This window comes from Oryctolagus cuniculus, chromosome 11 (assembly GCF_051225735.1).
Source record: "Oryctolagus cuniculus isolate XC-2025 breed Fujian yellow rabbit chromosome 11, ASM5122573v1, whole genome shotgun sequence".
NCBI lineage: Eukaryota > Metazoa > Chordata > Mammalia > Lagomorpha > Leporidae > Oryctolagus > Oryctolagus cuniculus.
Genome location: NC_142877.1, coordinates 26,622,957 through 26,643,533, shown reverse-complemented (window position 1 = coordinate 26,643,533; position 20,577 = coordinate 26,622,957). Strand labels below are relative to the sequence as shown.

The window sequence follows — 20,577 nt, the reverse complement described above, 5'->3', positions numbered from 1 at the left end:
CTGCAACCCTGGAGTATGCTGAACCCTACATAGACTAAGTGATTTTTTAAAAAATGTTTCTTTATTTCAAAGGCAGAGTGATGGCAGGGGGGAGAACAGAGAGATTTTCCACTGGTTCACTCCCCAAACGGCCATTACAGCCGGGACTGGGCCAGGCTAAAGCCAGGAACTCCACTCTGGTCTCCCACATGGGTGGCAGGGGCCCAGGTACTTGGGCCATCATCTACTGCCTTCCATGGTTCATTAGCAGCGAGCTGGATTGGAAGCAGAGGAGCTGAATCGGCACTCTGACTTGGAATACGGGCATCCCAGGTGGCAGCTTAACTCACTGTGCCACGAAGCCAGTTTTTTCCCTGTGTGTCCATACCTATGACAAAGTTTAATTTATAAATCAGACACAACAAGATATTAGCAACAGTATCTAACAATTGAACAATGATAACAATATGCTATAATAAAAGTTATTTAAAAACATATGAATTGGGGCCGGCACTGTGGTGTAGTAGATTCACCTGCGGCACTGGCATCCCACATGGGCGCTTGTCGCTCCCCGTCTTCGTGGAGGAACGACACAGGACCCTGCGTTGTTCTTCTGTCTGCTCAGCCCTCCCCAGGTTTGCTGCTGGTTCTTCCCGGGTTGGCTACCGTCCCTTCCACCTCCGTGGAAGGGCGGTTCCCCCTGCCACATTCCCCACTTCCGCGGGGGAGCGGCACACCGCCGGCCGGCTCTCTTGGGGGCTGCACAGGTGTTCCCCTTAGATGTTCCTCTTAGATGTTCCTTCTCCTCCTTTATAGTCCTCTTCCGCCAATCCCAACTCTGCTACCCACACGCCGAGTACGCTGCTCTCCTCCAATCAGGAGCAGGTCCCACAGTTTATTGGTTGAACTGGAGGCAGCTGTGTAGAAGCTGTTTCCCTTCTCAGCGCCATATTGTGGGAAAGCAGATGCATAGAATAAGTCTTAATTCCAGTAACTTAGTCTAGTCCGAGTTGCTCCCAGTTGCTCCCCACAGGCGCTCATTCAAGACCCAGCTGCTCCACTTCTGATCCAGCTCTCTGCTGTGGCCTGGAAAAGCAGTAGAAGATGGCCCAAGTCCTTGGGCACCTGCATCCACATGGGAGACCTGGAAGAAGCTCCTGACTTCGGATCACCCAGCTCTCTCTCCCTGTGTCTCCCTCTGTCTGTCTGTAACTCTGTCTCTCAAATAAATAAATAAACCTTTAAAAAAAAAAAACAAATTATAAAAAATGTATGAATGGTCTCTTTCTGGAATTCTCCATTTAGTGCTTTTAGGTCGTGGTTGACTGTGAGCAACTAAAACAGCAGAGAGTGGAAGTGTGGGTGGGGACAGCAAGGGAGGGACCATCACCCCTCAGAGGGGATGGACCTGCAGCCGGCCGCAACACAGGCCGCTCTCGAAAGAACACTGCAGTAGGGAAGAGGCAAGGAGATGGAACACAAACGGCCTCATATAATGTGTGTGTGTGTGTGTGTGTGTGGTATGTGTTACGTAGTGGGCACATCTATGTATTTCAAAAACTGAAATATAGCCCCTGGATTATGTAAGGATTTATAGTATGGAGTCAAAGTTAAAACGTTCGTGGGAACAGTGCGATGGTACCATGAAAATCTCTGTGCCCCCGTGACCCCCTTCTGGAAGGCTGTGGTGTGTGGTGCTGTGTGCGTCTAACAGAACACAATGCAGTGCACTGGTGTGTGGACCATTGCTTTCTCATTTATTTTTGCTCCAGTGCTCCTTCCCCATTTTACATCAGTCCGTGCTGTGGCCTTGACCTTGGCTTCTGAGTGCTGACTGGGGCTCCTTGGTTCACAACCACCAGCCCAGTCCTGGGTACCTGGGTGGCCTCCAGTTCCCCAATGCCGTCACATCACCATGCCCTCCCAGTGGTCGGCAGGAGGATGTCCGCACGTGTGGCCAGGAGTCCAATTATTAGGCCACAGTGTGTGTGTATTCTGGTTATCTTTTGTACCACAACAAGCTGTCCTCAGCATAGAGGCTCTAAGCAATGCATTCGTGTTCATTGTGACTTTGTGGGTGAGGAGTTCAGGGAGGGCTCAGGGGGGTGACTCGTCTCTGGACTACGTGGTGTCAGCTGAGACAGCTGGGGCCCGAGGCTCCCTTCCAAGATGGCGTCTTCACTCATGTTTGCAATCTTGCTGCTCCTGGCACCCCAACTCGTAGACGCCTCTCAGGTTGGCTGGACCCTCAGAGCCTGGGGGTCTTGGAACTTCTTCCACAGCAGCTAAATATGCCCCGCCCCCCCACCACCACCAAGTGATCAGTCCCAAAAAAAGAGGAGGAAGAAGATGCCAGTCTTTCAGGGGCTGGCCCTTGAAACAGACACGGCACTGTTTCTCTGGCCCAGTCACTGACCTGAGCGGTCATGGCCAGCCCAGCGTGGATGCAGATCCAGACCTCTCCACGGCAGGAAGGCAGGAACCGGTGGCCCTCTTTGATGCCCTTCAGTGCTTGTGTGGGACCTGATGCACTGTCCCCCGGGTGGGCGCCTCAGCGTCATCTCCACATCCCCACCCGCACAGGGCTCTCCCCAGGCTGTCCACTCCCCTCCTCTCAGCTCGGCACACGCTGTCGTGTGCGGGTCATTTCACCCGTGTCAGGTACAAGTGAGGGGCGGAGCCCCAGAAGCAGCCACGCTAGGGCAAAGACAGGCACATTTTCCGGAAGGGAGTGGGCGTGCAGGTAAAGCCTTTCGGAAGGCAGGGGCAACAGGTGGCCTCGTGCATGGAACCCTGTGAGCAGATGGAAACACACACACAAGACACAGGGCAGAAGTTGTGCAGTGTCGAGTCCACAGTTCCCTCCAGGGTGTCAGCTGGGGCTCCTGGACACCCATATGGCTTCTCCATAACATCTGATTCTCTACCTTTCTGGTGATAATGCCTGTTAACCACAGCTAGCACCTACCCCGCACATCTACTGAGTGCTAAGAAACTTCCCTGCACTTGGAATCCCAGTAGCCCTAGGCAGTCGGTGACTCATACTAACCCAGTCTACAGATGAGGAGACAGCGCGAGGCAGAGCTGGGATTTGTGCGCAGGGCCTCTCCCCAAGCAGGGGTCCTGGGAGTGTCCCCGATGTCCAAGGGCTTCACCCAGGATCTTGTTTGGGCATCACTTCACTGGATTCCACAGCCACAGCCGCTGTCATTTCCATTTTGCCGACAAGGATCTCGAGGTGCAGTGCCCTGCTCAAGGCCATGTGGGGCCCTTTGCGATGAATCTGCCTGCCCCTCCCCTCCCAGGACACCACGGTGGGATTCACAGCACAGGAAGAAGCAAGGCAAGGTCTCTGGGGCGCCGGGCAGGGTTCGCAGGCTGCTGCCCAGAGACCCTGTTTACTGGCAGGGAACGGAGGCACGAGGCTCCAGGAAGGAGCGAGGCCCTGGGAGATGCCCAAGGTTTGCATCTTCAGAGCCTTGCCCTGCCTCTCCCACCCTCCGGGCCCCCAGAGGGGCAGCACGCTGTCACTTGCATGGGACGTCCTCCAGCCCTGGCCACGCAGGCTCAGCCTGGCCCCTCTATCAATCACCCTGCCCATTCCTGGTGCCATCCACTTCCCCACACCGACAGCCACAGCAAGAGCTGCCAACCATCCAGCAAGTGTCCGCTCGGCACCACGACACTGTCGCGCCGTCAAAGGTACCAGGGAGGGGCGGGGTGGAGGGGCTGCCAGCAAGGTGTCCTCCACCGGCCTCCTCGTGTGCCCTGGCCTTCCTCACTGCATGGCGAGCTCAGGGCGTGGGCGCTCCAGCGACCAGCCTCAGAACTCACAGTAACCTCTGCCATCGTCTCTGGGTTAGAGCCATCACAAACCCAGCAGGACTCGAGCGGCCAGACAGGGCTCCTGTTCTCAGTGGGGCCATGGTCTAGAACCATCACTGGCCCTTAGAAAGTCCTGTGTGTTGGCTGAGGCAGGAGGTGCAGGGAGGACTCAGAACTGGCTCTCCGCCCCATCCCTACATCTCCCAGCCCAGCGACCAAAATGTAGTCACTCCCAAGGGTGTGGCCAGCTAGAGAGAAGCCCAGGTCAGCTTGGCCAGCGAGGCCAGACTTCCCACAGAGGTGATGCCTGAGCTGAATCTTCAAGGAAAAGGATGCCAGTGAAGGAGGGCGGGGCATCCAGGGACCAACCCGGAGGATTAGGAATTCTGTTAGGAGGCAGGAGAGAAAGGGCTGGAAAGGGTTCTGGCACCCACTGCCGGGGTTTGAATCCTGCCTGGCTCCATCCAGGGCATGACACTGGGCACCCACGTCGACCCTCTGAGCTCGTCTGTAAGACTTGGGTGGTGATCGCGGCATTGCTTTCAGGGGAGGGATGCGTGCAAGGTGCCTGCTGGCTGGGAGACCCCAGCCGCCAGCTCTGACGGGCACGTGTCGTGCAGCAGCCGTCTCACTCGGGGTGCAGGTGAGGTTTGCTCCATGCCTCCCAGCAAAGAAGCAGGACCCGAGGCACATCCAGTGACTTGCCTCGGCCTGACCCCTCTCTGGCCCTCTTGCTCTTCACCCTCCAAGTTCACTTTGGAAAGGGGGGGAGGGGATGGCACCTCTTGCTTGTATGTGACCCCCATGCTGCCTCTTCCTGCCTCCCCACCAAGGTATCCTGGGAACCTCCAGAGGGGCTTACCCAATCTGCAGGTCAGGCCTTGAAGTCGGTGGGGGTGGGAGGAAGCGGGGGTCTTGGCTCACCAGGGCCACGCCGTGCCCCCACCCCCAGCCTGCCTGCTCCGTATCCCTGTCCAGCAGGAATTCCTCAGTGCAGCATGGAGTTCCGGTGGATTTTATGGGCCAACCACCAGCAGACAAATGGAGAAGAAAAACATCCCTCCGGAGCCCTGCTCAGCTCTCAAAATCTGATTTCCGCTCAGCCGGAAGGCGCCTGGGCTGCTTTAACCCTCTGTGGGAGGGGACCCGGGGTCAGATTCAAGATCCTCACTCCTGCCTGGCCTTCCCACCGCACAGACCTGATCCTTCCCCACCCTGCCCTGGGGCTCCATTTCCCCTCACACCCCCTGGCAGGAGCTGCCTCTAAGGACCAGACCAGCTTCAAAGCCTGCTCTTACCGTGGGCAGGCTCACAGAGTGTGGTTTAAACCCACACTCCTGGCCGGTCTTGGGGGCCAGGTGAGAAAGCACTGGCCGCCAGGCTCAGGTGCAGAGGTCCCCAGAGCTAGCCCGGCCGGTTCCTAAGCTTTTTTTTTTTTGACAGGCAGAGTGGACAGTGAGAGAGAAAGAGAGAAAGGTCTACCTTTGCCGTTGGTTCACCCTCCAATGGCCACCGCCGCCGGCGCACCGTGCTGATCCGAAGGCAGGAGCCAGGTGCTTCTCCTGGTCTCCCATGGGGTGCAGGGCCCAAGCACTTGGGCCATCCTCCACTGCACTCCCTGGCCACAGCAGAGAGCTGGCCTGGAAGAGGGGCAACCGGGACAGAATCCGGCGCCCCAACCGGGACTAGAACCCCGTGTGCCAGTGCCTATTAGCCTATTGAGCCGTGGTACCGGCTCCTAAGCTCTTGAGTGAAGTGCCACAACCTTGCTGAGTGTGCATTTCCCTGTCTGTGAAATGGGCTTGGTAACAGGCTCTCTGCCACGGGACTGTGGTGAGCTCGGGTATGTCGCCGTTCAACACGTGGCCCAGTCAACGCCATGGCCCTCAGTGTCCTTCCCACGGCAGGGTGGGTGGCGTCACCACCAACGGGAACGGCTCTCGAAACATTACTGCTCCATGCTCTGCTTCCTGCAGCCAGCAGTCGGGACTGCCAGCCCTACAGTCAGCTGGCAGCAGGCGGCCATCTCCCTCACGGGTTCCTGCGGTCATCCGTCAGTCCGCACGGTCAGCGGCAGCCACAGGAGGAAAAAGGACAGGCTCGGCAGCAGCTGAGGTCAGACAAGCAGAAGCCCGGCCTGCTTGCTCGCCGTCTTGCGCCTCTGGGCTTGCTGTCGGTGGTTTTACCGCGCAAGGCTGAAGCTACTAAGCACAGCGTGGCCGCAAGCACCCTGCAGGGGAGACACGCCAGGGTCCTCGGAGCCTCACCCAGGCGTGCGTGCTGTGCTGTTGGCGCGAGTGCCACGTGACCGGTCAATGATATGTATTATGTAGTTGTCTTCAAACAGAAACACACATAAGGCAAGGCTATGGGGAGCCGTATGTCATCGAGCAGGTAAGATGCCCGTATTCCTGGTTCCAGCTCCCTGCCAGTGCAGACCCCGGGAGGCAGCAGCAATGGCTCAAGTACTGGGGTTCCTGACACCCACGTACAGACCTGGATTGTGTTCTCTGCTCCTGACTCCAGCCATGGCCCAACCCCAGCTGCTGTGGGCAGCTGGGGAGTAAACCAGCATATAGGAGTGCTCTTTCATTTCTCTAGATCAAACATAAGCTTTTTTTATTTTTTTTATTTTTTATTTTTTGACAGGCATAGTGGACAGTGAGAGAGAGAGAGACAGAGAGAAAGGTCTTCCTTTCCCATTGGTTCACCCTCCAATGGCCACTGCGGCCGGCACGCTGCGGCCGGCGCACCGCACTGATCCAATGGCAGGAGCCAGGTACTTATCCTGGTCTCCCAAACGAGTGCAGAGCCCAAGCACTTGGGCCATCCTCCACTGCACTCCCTGGCCACAGCAGAGAGCTGGCCTGGAAGAGGGGCAACCGGGACAGAATCCGGCGCCCCGACCGGGACTAGAACCTGGTGTGCCGGCGCCACAAGGCGGAGGATTAGCCTAGTGAGCTGTGGCGCCGGCCCAAATATAAGTTTAAAATTTAAAAAAACAAATGGCTGGTGCTGTGGTGCAGTGGGTTAAAGCCCTGGCCTGAAGCGCCTGCATCCCACATGGGCGCCGGTTTTAGACCCGGCTGCTCCACTTCCAATCCAGCTCTATGCTATGGCCTGAGATAGCAGTAGAAGATGGCCCAAGTCCTTGTGGCCCCTGGGATACCTGGAAGAAGCTCCTGGCTCCTGGCTTCAGATTGGTGCAGCTCCGGCCATTGCAGCCATTTGGAGAGTGAACCAGCGGATGGAAGACCTCTCTTTCTCTGTCTCTACCTCTCTCTATAACTCTGTCTTTCAAATCAATAGAATAAATCTTTTAAAAACAACAACAACAACAACAAGGTGATGTATTGATCAGTAGAGAAAAATGTGACCAAAGAGCCTCAGAAACCAAAGGTTTTATTTCCTCTGCAGGCAATGGTTCCGGCTTCTTGGAGGCCATGTGTGTAAAGCCAGCTGGAATTTCCTGCTGGGGTACTTTTAGGTGGGAAGGCGTGTAGCAGGCATCGTGGGGAGCTACCGCTACAGCTAGCCCTGCTGTGTGACAAACAACCCTGCCAATTGGTGTCTTCTAACGCCAGTGTTCTGCTCACAGACCCTGGAGCTGAGGGTTCTGGATGGGCACAGCAGGTTAAGCTGCTGCCTGCGATGCCGTCACCCCATATCAGAGTGCTGGTTCGAGTCCTGTCTGCTCTGCTTCCAATCCAGCTGCTTCCAATGCACCTGAAAAGGTGCGGAATGATGGCCTAGGTGCTTAGACCCCTGCCACCCATGAGGGAGATCAGGATGGAGTTCCTGGCTTGAGGCTGATGTGACCACTGGGGGAGTGAACCAGCAGATGGCAGGTCTCTTTCTCTCTCTGTTCTTCCCTCTCTGTTACTCTCCCTTTCAAATACATTAATTTTACAAAGAAAAGGAGGGCACGGTAGCAAAGGTTTGTCCCTGCTCCATGATGGCTGAGGCTTCGACTGGGAAGACGCAAAGGTGGGGGTGACTCAGTGTCTGAGGCCAGAATCACGGGAGAGCATCTCCACCCCCTGGGCTGGGAGGACTGGCAGAACACAGCACCCATCAGAAGCACCCTCGTGCGGTCTCTCTGCAGCCTGGGCTTCCTCACAGCACGGCAGCCTCAGGACATTGGAGCTTGCTACGTGACCACTCTGGGCTTCAAGCCAAAGAGCTGCAGCGAACACAGCAGGTGCTACGTGACCTTTAGTGACCCAGCTTCAGAAGTCACACAGAGTCACTCCCACCAAGTTCATTGGCCGACACAGTCACAAGCCTGCTTAGGCTCAAAGGATGGGCTCAGGGTCCCCAGGTCCTGTTGGGAAGATTGGGGTCATTTTTAAGAAGATTTATTTATTTGAAAGGCAGAGTTTCAAAGAGAGAGAGAGGGAAAAAGACAGATGGATTTTCCATACGCTGGTTCATTCCACAAATGGCCATAATAACCAGGTCTAGGCCAGGTCGAAGCCAGGGGCCAAGAGCTTCTTCCAGGTCTCCCTCGTGGGTGCAGGACCCCAGGCACTTGGGCCATCCTCTGCTGCTTTCTCAGGTGCATTAGCAGGGAGCTGGATCAGAAGTGAAGCAGCCACGACTCAAACCAGCACCCAAATAGGATGCCGGTGTTGCAGCTGGCGAGCTAACCTGCTATGCCACAATGTTGGCCACAACTGGGGTCATTTTTTCATTCATCACAGCTGTGAACACAGAATTCCTCGGATGAGAGACGCAGGTTTAGATCCGGCCTCCGGCACTCTCCGTGCTGGATTTTCTGGGGCAAGATCCTGAGCTCCTTTGAGCTCCCATTTCCACTTCCGTGGCATGGTGGTGAGCACAGCTCCTAGGGTGAAATGAGACCCTGAGCACAGGCCATTAGCGCAGTGCCCAGCGTGCACCGAACCGACACAATCACGTGACACCTGAACATACAGATACTGACTTGCATTTAGCTGCACACAACGGAAGCCTAGCAGAGTGGCTTTGCTGATTAGGTTTTTATTTTTCACGAAACTGGGGACTAGTGCAACTACTCAAAAAAATCATCAAGGACACAACTACTCTGGCTTCCCACTCTGCCATCCTTAGCATGTACCGTTTGTCCTCGTGGCTCCAATCCAACTACTATACCTCCAGGAATCGCACCTCCATTCCAGGCAGGAAGAAGGTGAGGGAGAAAAGCATCAGCCTTCTCAGGAGACTGTCGTTTCCTTTGGGGAAGCAGGCCCTCCCTAGGAACTTCTGTCTTCATCTCATTGGCCAAAATGAGCCACACGGCCACCCCTAACAGCAAGAGGAGCTGAGAAGGGGCGTACTTACGCTGAGCTCACCACTGCCCTGGACACATCGGGGTTCTGCTGTCAGGTGGGGGTGGACACTGTAGGCAGACAGCAGTGTGTGCAGGTCAACCTGGGACAGCAATCACAAATGCACCTGCTATTCCAGCACCACCAGTGGCAATGGAGGGTAGTCTGAAACAGACCAATCACCAGCGCCTGGCTGCTGGCTGCTCACTCCCGGCTCAGTCATCAAACAGGCTCTCAAGAAACAATGGGACACCCACTCACATGGGGGAGGGTGTTGGTGACGGCAGCCCCAGGGAAACCTCTGCTAAACTATGTTTTCCAGAAGGTGGCAGGGTGGCTGGGGGAGAGAGAGTTTGCCCTCAGATAAGCCTAGCAAATGCAGGTGGAATTGGAGCCCAAGGATACTATCTTCTGCAGAACTTCCCCAGGCCTTTAACATGCTAATGTGCAGCAACTTTCTAGAAGGGAATGCAAAATACAATTCCTCAGACTCTTTTTTTTTTCTTTCTTTCTTTCCCAGTGGCCGGTGCCGCTGCTCACTTGGTTAATCCTCCACCTGCGGCTGCCAGCATCCCATATGAGCGCCAGGTTCTAGTCCCAGTTGCTCCTCTTCCAGTCCAGTCCAGCTCTCTGCTGTGGCCCGGGGAAGGCAGTGGAGGATGGCCCAAGTGCTTGGGCCCTTCACCCGCATGGGAGACCAGGAAGAAGCATCTGGCTCCTGGCTTCAGATCGGCACAGTGCACCGGCCGTGGCAGCCATTTGGGGAGTGAACCAATGGAGGGAAGACCTTTTTCTCTGTCTCTCTCTCTCACTGTCTAACTCTACCTGTCAAATAAAAAAAATGAAAGAAAGACAGAAAGAAAGAAAGAAAGAAAGAGAGAGAGAGAAAGAAAATGATGGCTTCCAGGGACATTGGTGGACTTAGAGCCGGCGCTGGCATCGAAGGTGTGAGTCAGTTCCACTCCAGAAGAGCCACATGAGGTCAGGGGAGTGTACCCATGACCCTGAAGTCTAAACAGGATGCAGGCGAGCGAGCATCCCCGCTGCAGGGCGCTTCACGCCAGCGTTCAGGGCGCTCCCTCAGCACAAACTTCTGGCACCTGCTTGCTGCCAGCTGCGATCTGGGCCTTGGTCTTGCTCTCCACGAGTTTCCCTGGCATGAGGCAAGCGGGGAAAATTGCTTGGAGGCCAAGTTCTTACTTCCTGGCTGTGACCTTGGGAAAGTTCCCCTTCTAGGCCTTAAGTGACGATGGTGATGCATACCCAGCTCACGTCATGTGTCGCCAACGCTGCACACACTGACTCATTCAGTCCTCGCCACATACCAGGGAGGCAGGCTCTCAGAAAAACTCCATTTCCCAAGGTCACACAGCTTGTAAGTGCAGAGCTGAGATTTGAGCCCAAGCAAGCGTCAGCCTCCCAAATCTGCACGCTTAGTCAGGTGACACTGTTTGGTCTTCAGAGACAACAGCTACGACACACATCATAGCTGTTTCCTGATAGCCATTCTTCTCTTCTCTACCCGTGGGCCCGGTGTGCAGCTGCGCATGTGGCTGGACAGTGAGATTCGGCCAGCAGAACGCAAGCGGAAGAGGCGTCCTCGCAAACGAGGCTCCTCCAAGGTGGAAGCATGCTCTCCCTTCTTTTTTTAAAGATTGATTGTATTTATTTGAAAGGCAGAATTCTAGAGAGAGACAGAGAGGGAGATCTTCATCCACTGGTCCACTTCCCAAATGGCCACAATGGCCACAGCTGGGCCAAGCCTAAGCTGGGAGCCTGGAACTCTGCCCAGGCCTCCCCTGGGGGTGCAGAGGCCCAGGCACTGAGGCCATCCTCCACTGCTTTCCCAGGGAGGAAAAGCAGGGGGCTGAATGGGAAATGGAGCAGCCAGGACGCAAAGTGGCAGTCCAATACGGGATGTGGCGTTGCAGGCAGTGGCTTAACCCACCACGCCACATTGCTGGCGTCGCGTGCTCTCCCTTCTAACTCTGTCCACTGGAATGCAAACAGAACGGCTCCAGCAGCCATCTGGTCCATAAGACAACCTAATGGAGTGGACCACATAGGACAGAAGAGTCTGGGTCCATGACCTGTCTGCCTTAAAGATCGAATGATCCCTCACAGTGTACTCTTGGGCTAAGAATGCATGTTGTCTCCAGCCCAGCGATCCTGGCCCTGGGGGTTTACCTCAGATGTTGTGGATTGAATAAGACATGCAGACATTTAAACCCCAAAGCCTGTGTTTATTAACGGATGCATGCTAGTGGTTGATGGGGTGGGAGGGACACTTGATATAATTGTGGCAGCCAGCAGGTGGGCTGATGGCAGGTCTTTCTTCACTGGAGACTTGCTCTTGGAAGGTAGGTTTGTTTTTTGGTTTGTTTGGTTTTGGTTTTTTGTTTGTTTGTTTGTTGAAAAGCAGAGCTATGAAGAGAGAGAGAGAGAGGTCTTCCACCCTCTGGTTCACTCCCCAAATGGCTGCAATGGTCAGGACTGGGCCAGTGCAAAGCCAGGAGCCAGGAATCAGGAGCTTCATCGAGGTCTCCCATGTGGGTGCAGGGACTCAAGCACTTGGGACGTCTTGTACTGCTTTCCCAGGCACATTACCAGGGAGCTAGATCAGAAGTGGAGCAGCCGGGACTCCACTGATGCCCATGTGAAATGCTGGTGCTGCAGGCGTGTGAGTGTGTGTGTGTGTGTGTGTGTGTATTAGAGTGGTGCTCTGTGGGGGGAGTGGGGAATCAGGAGTGAAGGGAAGGGAGTCCCAGTGTGCTGGGATGGATGTGATGAGACTTGCACTAAGGCCACAGGCAGGGGATCAGCAAAGCAGCCTTCACTGAACCTTGGCAGAGGAGTTGGGTGGTCTGGTCAGACCCAAAGGGACAGCACCCCTGGCAGGGAGGTCAGCTGGGGGAGGGCTCAGAGTCTCTGCGAATGTCAAGGCTTCAGGCGTGCAGGGTGCCTGTGGGCAGGGAGAAGGATGCAGCAGCTGCTCTCTCTGCCCATAAGACTTTCCTCCTTCTCCCACCTGGCAGACTCTGATTCAGGCCCCGCAGTCCCCAGGACCAGGGAAGGGGCACGGGCTTTGGAGTCAGATCGATCTGAGCTCCCTCACGGGTCTCTGGTGTGACCTCAAGCAAGTCACTTTCTTCTCTCTGCACTCCCTCTCTTCTGTACAGTGGGAACAATGCCAGTGCCTCCTGCAGGAGGTTGTGGTGGGAAGCGGGGGAGACGACAAAACACGGAGTCCCTGCCCCAGAGGGCTTACAGCTTAGTACAGGGAGACGGATGGGCTGACCGGCATTAACTACAGAACAAGCCACTGCCACGCTCCCACACCTGGGCCTGGCACCCGGCAGGTGCTCAGTATTTGTAGGATGACTGAATAACATGGATAATGCAAGGCAGCGAGGAATACCACAGAAAGCAAGAAAGCAGGTGGTGAGAGGGAGCTGGGACTGCCGGTGGCAGGGAGGCGCCGAGACGGAATCGGCCCTAGCGGTCAGCGAGACCCGCGTGAGATGACAGTTGCGGACAGAGGAAGAGAGGCACGGGCTACACGGCCATCTGGAAACAGCAGTGGCAGGCCAGAGAGGGCACAGGGACAGACCGAAGTCAGAGGACGGGAGGAGCTAAGGCTGCTGGGGGACATGGGCAGAGAACGTGGCTGGAGCCCCCTGCCCACTCACAGCCCCAGGGCCTAGAACAGGGTCCCGTGACTGGGCTCTTTCCCCGACAGTGGCTGGGGCCAGCCCCTAACAATTGTTCCGCCAACCCCTTACAGGTAGCGCTGCGCTCCAGGCCCCAGCTTTCTTGGCATAAACTCAGGGAGCCGTCCCCTGGCCTGGGGACGGGCACTATTTTTACCCTCGGTTTTCAGAGCAGGAAACTGAGACTCCAGGAGGTGGCTAAGCTCGAGGCGGAACTGGGTCTCTCCGATGCCAGCCCCTGGCTTGCTCCCACCACATTGTCCTGCAATTCTTTGTTTACAGCTCCCTTTCCCTCTGGCTGCAGAAGGCTCAGTCTCATTCATGGTTTTAGTTTACTCCCAGGGTCCCACGTGTCAAAAGCTGCCTAAGGAGCAAATGAATGAATGAGCCTGGCAGGCAAGCCCCCTCCCTGCCTTCCGGCGGAGCCTGTTTGGCATCTCTGGTTGGAGCTGGAATTGGGAGGGGGCCGGACAGAGGAATTTCAAGCCCCCCTCAGGGTCAGGAGCAGAGGGGAGGGGGAGGAGGAGGGAGAAAGCGAAAGTGAAGGGAGCTGGGAGCCCCTGCGAGGAGGCGCAGACAGGGAAGGAAATATCCCGGTAATAATTCATCGGCTCAGGAAGCAGCAGCCCGGCCTGGGGCTGCGTGTGGGGCTGGCCCTCAGGGAGGGGGCTGTGCAGACTCCTGCTCCTCCTCCCCGAAGCCCAGCCTGGCCGGGGTCACGGTCAAATGGTGGGGGTGGAGGTGGGGGGGATGGCGGGGAGCCAGGTGTGGGAACAGACTCTCCAGCAGTCTTAGGTCCGGAAGACTTACGGGGGCTCCTCTCCCAGCAGCCAAGGGAACCCCTCAGACCCCTCCCCCCCAAGCATTCTGGTTTGGAGCAGGGGCGCCCGGAAAGCACGGCATGGCGGAACCAGGGGCTTCTCCAAGCAAAGAGGCAGGAGGAGCCAAGCTGCACCTCGACACCCCCGGGCTCTGCCCCTCTGCTGGCCATGAGCCCAAGAGGCTTGTTTTCAAGGCCAAGTGGATGCCGACTTGGCCAGTCCCTGAGATGGAGCTGCCAAGTGGGTGTGAGTGATGTGGGGACCCCAGAGCCATCATCAGCTCAGCAGTTCCTCCCAGGGCCTGCCAGGGAGGAGGACAGGTCAGGAAGAACAATGGAAAGATTCCCAAAGAAGGCATCTTGCATGTGTGAGGGGGCATGCTGGTGGGATTCCCCCTCCCCGCCTGCCAGGCTCAAGGCCAGAGCTCACAATTGTCAATCAGATGTGCTGTCTGGACATCAGCTGGGCACGAGAAAGCACCCAGGACAACAACACACCCAAGGAGCTGCACCAAGGGGCCAGTGCTGTGGTATAGCGGGGAAAGCCACCACCTGAAACACCAACATCCCATATGGGAGCTGATTCAAGTATCAGCTGCCCCACTGCTGATCCAGATCCCTGCTAATGTGCCTGGGAAAGCAGCACAAGATGGCTCAAGTGCTTGGGCCCTTGCACTCAGGTGGGAGACCTGGAAGAAGCTCCTGGCTCCTGGCTCCAGACCAGCCCAACCCCAGATGTTGCAGCCATCTGGGGGGTGAACCAGTGTATAGAAGATCTCTCTCTCTCTCTCTCTCTCTCCCTCTCTCTCTCTCTAACACTGACTTTCAAATAAATAAACTTAAAAGAAAAAGGACCTCCACCAAAATGTCAGCTCTCTAAGGGCAGAGTCTGGTGCACCTCTGAGGCCTCAGACTGAAAACCATGCCTGATGCACAGGAAGCCCCCACAGGGTTGTTGCGTGAACAAACGAACAACTGTGGAACGACTGGTGCTTGTGGTTTGGCTTTGTAAAGTTTGTCATCCAGACAAACACTGTGGAATCTTGATTTGGAGAGATTAGCGTTTCTCCCAGCCTTTCCCCGTTCTCCCAGCGACACCCCCGGCTTGTACAAAATGCAGAGTCCTGGGCTCTTTTCTGGACCTGCTCGTCGTCAGGGTGGGGGCCGTCTGGAGGCTGGAGCGTCACATGTCCCTTGAACCGCAGGATTGGAAGGTGCAGGCGGGAAGGCTGGAGGGAATCTCCGCAATGTTTTCGGAAGGACACTGAGATTAAAAGAGGAAAAAGGACCTGCCCGCGGTGTCCCAGCGGGTCTGGGCTCAGGACCAGGAATCTGGATCTGGGGACACCCAACCTGAACGTCGGCCCAGGCCTCCTCCTCCTCCGGGCTCGCCCATGAAGACTCCAAGCCTTCGGGGCGGGCCACCGGCTCCCGGGCCGCTTTCAACCTGGGGGACGGGGGCGACGGGCGCGTTGCCATTGGCCGGGGCGCGGCGGACGCTTCCCCATTGGCCGCGGAGGACCCCCCGCCCCCCGCCGGGGCGGCCTCGTGATTGGCCCCACCCTCGGCTATAAGGCGGCGGCCGGCGGGGCCGTGGGAGCGCGCGGGAGCGCACGGCGGGGCGCGGCCAAGGCGGGGAGACGGCGCGCGGAGGGACTCGGCCGGGCGCCCATGGCGTTCGCGCTGCTGCGCCCCGTCGGCGCGCACGTGCTGTACCCAGACGTGCGGCTGCTGAGCGAGGACGAGGAGAACCGCAGCGAGAGCGACGCGTCGGACCAGTCGTTTGGCTGCTGCGAAGGCCTGGAGGCGGCGCGGCGCGGCCCTGGCCCCGGGGGCGGGCGACGGGCGGGCGGCGCGGGCCCCGTGGTGGTGGTGCGACAGCGGCAGGCGGCCAATGCGCGGGAGCGGGACCGCACGCAGAGCGTGAACACGGCCTTCACGGCGCTGCGTACGCTCATCCCCACCGAGCCGGTGGACCGCAAGTTGTCCAAGATCGAGACGCTGCGCCTGGCGTCCAGCTACATCGCTCACCTGGCCAACGTGCTGCTGCTGGGCGACGCAGCAGACGACGGGCAGCCGTGCTTCCGCGCGGCCGGCAGTGCCAAGAGCTCCGTCCCTGCCGCCGCCGCCGCTGCCGACGGCGGCCGCCAGCCACGCTCCATCTGCACCTTCTGCCTCAGCAACCAGCGAAAGGGGGTGAGTTCGCCGGGCTGTGGCCACCAGGTCGGGGTTGGCCCGGGACGGGGCTCGTCGCGGAGCCAGAGAGGCAGAAAACCAGGGAGCGAAGGGGGCGCAACGTGGACCTGGTGGTGTGGCGCACAGCCACTCGCTTGTCCCCCAAACCGAAAGGGTGCAGGGAAGCCGGGACAGAGCTCGGGGCTCGCCGAGGATGCCCTCTGCCTCGGAAGGTGTGCCGGGACGTCCTTCCTTCCGGGAGCAGGGCGCGAGGACAGAGGAACAAAGCCCAGCGTTTATGGAGCTCTTCCTTCGTGGCCCCTGGGGGAGACTTCACTAGAATCCAAGCTGGGGGTGCTTCCGCCCCTTTTACCGCTGATGAGGAGCCGAGGCCCGCATTCACTCAGCTGGTGCAGGCTCGCCTTTGCTTGGATGTGTGTTCCCCGGGCTGGCCCCTGCTCCATATAACTCTCCCCCCATCCTAAGATCTGACCCCAGAGCAGGAGCCTGAGAAGCAAGGGGGTCATATACCCCCATGCAAGAGCCTGAGGTGTCCAGCTGATGGACGTGGGAGTGAAGAAGGGGACCCCATGCAAGCACCCAGCCCAGCGGGTGCAGTGGGGTCCAGCTGGGCAGAGCTGGAGCTGAGCTCCTGCTGGGAGACCTAGGGAATGGTGGGAACCAGGCTGGCCAGGGACTGGTGGGGGCTGGGTCGGAGCAGAGGCTGTGTGACAGCCTTGGATCCTACAGCCGCCATTTACATCCGAGGGGCTGAGGCTGAGAGAGTCCTGATGGCTTTTGGTGGCCGTGTGGAAGAGCATGGGGGCTCGGGGTCAGGCCCCTGACTCCTGGGTCTTTGGTCCTCACAGCCGTCCTGTGTCCCTTGCTCCATCTCGATGTGGGGAGGCCTCTGTGTCTTTCTGTCTCACTAGACTCCCAGTCTGGCTTCTCAGCCCTTGGCTTCCTCGCTTTCCCTCCATCAAGCCTTTTAGCCTCAGACTTGTACCCTCTCAGGGACCCCGGCAGCTCCCAGCTCTGGGCCCCAGCACTGCCCCAGGCTGGGCGCTAAGGGCTGACGGGCTTACCGTGATGCTCCCTGTCTGCCTTTCACCCACCCATTCGGCTCAGCAGCCCTCAGCCACCCAGCTGCCTGCCCCTTGTCGGCTCTGGGACCGTACCTGAGAAGCAGGTGCGGGCTGACCGCCCACCAGCCGGGAACCACAGCATCGCCTTGGGGCCAGGACGGGGAGATGAAGACGAGGGTGGTCTACTGGGGGAGAGGAGCACAAAGCAGCTGCCAGGGCCCAGAGGAAGCCCCCACCACCACCCGCGTGCTGAATTCCTGAGCGGGGGCGGGCAGGTGAAGGGGTGCCGGGAGGTGTTCTAGGCAAGGACATAGCAATAGCGGGGCTGGGAAAGCGCAGCCCAGAGAAGGAAGTGGAAGTTCAAGGTGGTGAGCGGCAGAGGGGAGGCAGGAGCCAGCCAGTGGGAGGCCAGTGCTGATCTCTGCCCGGTGCTCTTCACGCAATGTCCTTAATCCCTCAACAGCCAGGGAAGGAGGCCCTGCGGCTCTGCCCACCCGCTCGGAGACGTTAAGCCAGCGGTGGAGCCGGGACTCCCACTCAACCCTGCACCTGGGAAGTGGGAAAGGATGCAGCGGGAAGGCGTGGAACCGCAGGCCCAGGGAGGAGGCACACGGGTCACATGTCCGTTCCCCCAGCGGTCAGCCCGGCAGCTCCTCAATGGGTCTCGGGCTCTCCTGCAGCTGATGCGGCCCCGCCTGGGCCTGGCTGCTTCCCACCCCAACCCCCACCCCCGGGTCTGTATATGGGACTGAGAACGCAGCCAAATTTGGCTACAGAAGCCATGCTTGCAAGGCCACAGGCCCCTGGGGGAGTAGGCAGGTGGGGCCGTCCTCACCCGCTGGGGCCCCTCAGACTGGGCTGTCTTGCGGGGCCCTGTTCCCTTCCACTGGTCAGGGGCTGGAGAGCTCCAAGGCCACACGCTCTGTTCCTTCACCCTGAGCCACTGCCTCCCTCTGTCCTGCTTGCTCCGGGACTGGGATCGCTAACCGTTCCCGGGAGCATCTTCCTGTTTAAGGAGGAGCTAGGTGTGCCCTCCGGGACAGAGATAGCGAGTGGGCACTGGAGAGGGCGTGCTTGCCTCTTGCCCTGTGGGGGGCCCTGCTGGGGGGGCCTGCTCAGAGGGCGGCTGGGCCATGGCTGGGCCGCCAGGCGCCATTTGCTACCAGCATGCGCTGCCCATCGACGGTGTCGGTTGAGCTCTTCCCGTGTTGCTGGGGCGGGCCTTCCCCACCCCGCCCCCGGCGGCGTGTGAGGCCTGGGCCAGCATGGGTGTGAGCCTGCAAAGTAACGCCACTTGACAGGTGGAGAAACTAAGACCCAGGGGGGTGAAATCTCGCGCCCAGGCCTCCATGTGGGCCCAACTCCAGAGACCTCAGCTCTGAGTCTCTAAGGAACTGGACCTCTTCCCGTGCCCCTGGTACTTCACCCCGATTCACAGATGAAGAAACTGAGATTCAGGGAGGTGAACAGTCCTCACGCTCGCGTTCTGTCTGCAGACGAACTCCAGACTCGGGGCAGGAGGCCACTCTCCTTGCATCCGGGGACTTGACCCGTGAAAGGCGAGGAGGCTGTCTCCTACCCCCGACCTCCACGCGGCACCCCTCCCCTGCGCCACCCGCCCTTCTCAGCCACTCCTGCCAGAGTTTGTCTGAGAAGCCCAAGCCCTGGACTCTGCTGGGACTGTGGCCTCAGCCCTCAAAATAGCCCTGCCTGTGAGTGGACACGCTGTCCCCGGGCCTGCAGAGCCTCCTGGGAGGCTGGGCTCGCATCTGCATGGATCTGCCCCAACCTGGGCCCGGGCCGGAGGGAGGCAGGGGCAGAGCTCCCAGATGTCAGGCTGTTTCTCCGCGGGGCCTGAGAAAGCCGCCTGTCATCATGTCCCGGCCAGGCCAGGCTCGAGGCAAGGAGGAGCGCCGGCCTTGGGATTCCTGACACCATTCAGCCGGAGAGCGAGATAAGCTTATTAGACAACACAGATCTGCAGCCCAACTCCTACCAACTGGCCTGGTACCCCCGGGGCTGGTCACTCAATAGCTGGAGGCCTCCAAACAGCGCGTGCTGTCCTACCTGTGACCTCTCTAGCTAATGGGGGTGAAGGCCTCACTTGAGACTCACAGAGACGGCCTGCCAAGTAGCATTGATTGGCACCTGCTCCCAGCCAGGTCTTGGGCTGGCAGCAGGGCCATGGCATGAACGCCTGTCCCTTACGGGTTCCCTGAGCTCCCAGCCTGGTGGGAGACAGAGGAGAGACCCTGCCTTCCCCTTTAGGGGCTGTCCCCAGAGAAGCAGGAAGTCTGCTCCCTGGAGTCGAGAAGCCTTCCCAGGGAGGCAGGACCAGAGAGCACCCTCCTGCCAAAGGGGGCATTTGCCCCGCTGCACGGAGGCCAGGCGGCCAGAGGCACGGTGCTCTCTGGAAGGCAGCCAAGGACGCGGGCAGGCAGTCCGAGAAGGCTGTAGAATGGGGCGCTTCCCGCCTTGAATGTAAAATGCTATGCTGTAAAGCTGTCGGGTTTTTTTTTTTTTTTGGAAGTGAGAGATCCCATAGGGAAGAAACAGAAAAGGTGAGCAAGTGTGCAGGGCGGGGGCTCATCTCCCAGCTGACCTGCAGCGTCAGTCTCCTTCTCCCAGGAAACCAGCCGCGTTTTCCCAGGACTCCGGCAGCAGGAGCACGCCCTCAGCTCTGCCCCGGCTTTTGTCCTGTGTCAGTGCGTTTCCGTGCGGCTCAGCTGTGGCTTATTTTGCACACAGAGGCTGGCTCCCGTGCTGGGGGTGGTCTGATCCAGCCTCCTCTTTCTCCCCTCCTGCAGGGCGGCCGGCGTGACCTGGGGGGCACCTGCTTGAAGGTGAGAGGGGTGACCGCTCTTCGAGGACCACGGAGATGAGCCTGGGCCCCAGCGGTATTTGCTCCAAGCAGGACCCCGGAGAAGGAAGCCAGGAGCCAGCCAATGGCTGGATGGGGATGAAGACCCCAGGAACCAGAGCCACGTCTTCTTTGTGAAGGGTCCCGGGGACAGTGGCCTGGGTGCAGGACCCTCTGGGCAGGGCCCCGGGACATCTCCAACCTACCCTGGAGAGCTGCGAGGACCCGACCCGTTCAGCCCACAGCCCTGGCTGATCAGAGATAAGACAGAACCTTTGGAGAAACAAAGACTGCTGGTGACAGAGGGTGTGTTCATGTCTGTGCATGAGGGTGTGTTTGTGTGTATGTGTGTGTGTGTGTGACAGAGAGAGGGAGGGAGAGATTTGGTGGGTTTAAAATAAAAGATATTTTTAAATAAAAGATGTTGTTCCCAGCTGAGGAATGGAGGGGTGTGGATATTGGAGGGGAGAGGAAGCCCTCAAAAGAGGCCCAGACACTACAGGTGCTGTCCTGAGCCCTGGGGGTGGCAGGTGGAGCCCCCTCTCTGGGCAGAGAATCCCGTTCTTTCCCCACGGCTGCCACTCGGCAGATGTTGCTGACAACTGTTAGCTGTCTGGTGTTCCTTTCGTTTGGTTCTGAGTGAGGACATCTTCACCTCGTTCGTGGGGCTCAGAATTCCAAAGGCAGGAGGGCGCCCCCCTCAGCTCTCCCCCGGGAGCAGCCGGAATCCCGGTTTTTCATGATGTTCCCATTCCCCAAGCAGCAGCAGGCAAGTGACCACCCGGTCATCCTGGTCACTGCCGGCGTCTTCCTT

The 20,577-nt window shown here is 58.4% G+C and overlaps 1 protein-coding gene across 1 annotated transcript; it reads left to right on the top strand.

Annotated features, from left to right (window-relative positions):
• The first annotated feature begins 15,230 nt into the window (after positions 1-15,230).
• TCF15 (transcription factor 15) lies at positions 15,231-20,183 on the top strand. Its single transcript, XM_051846081.3, has 2 exons — positions 15,231-15,839; positions 19,711-20,183. The coding sequence occupies exons 1-2, from the start codon at positions 15,315-15,317 to the stop codon at positions 19,783-19,785; spliced, it is 600 nt and encodes a 199-aa protein (XP_051702041.2). The 5' UTR covers positions 15,231-15,314; the 3' UTR covers positions 19,786-20,183.
• Positions 20,184-20,577: the final 394 nt, after the last annotated feature.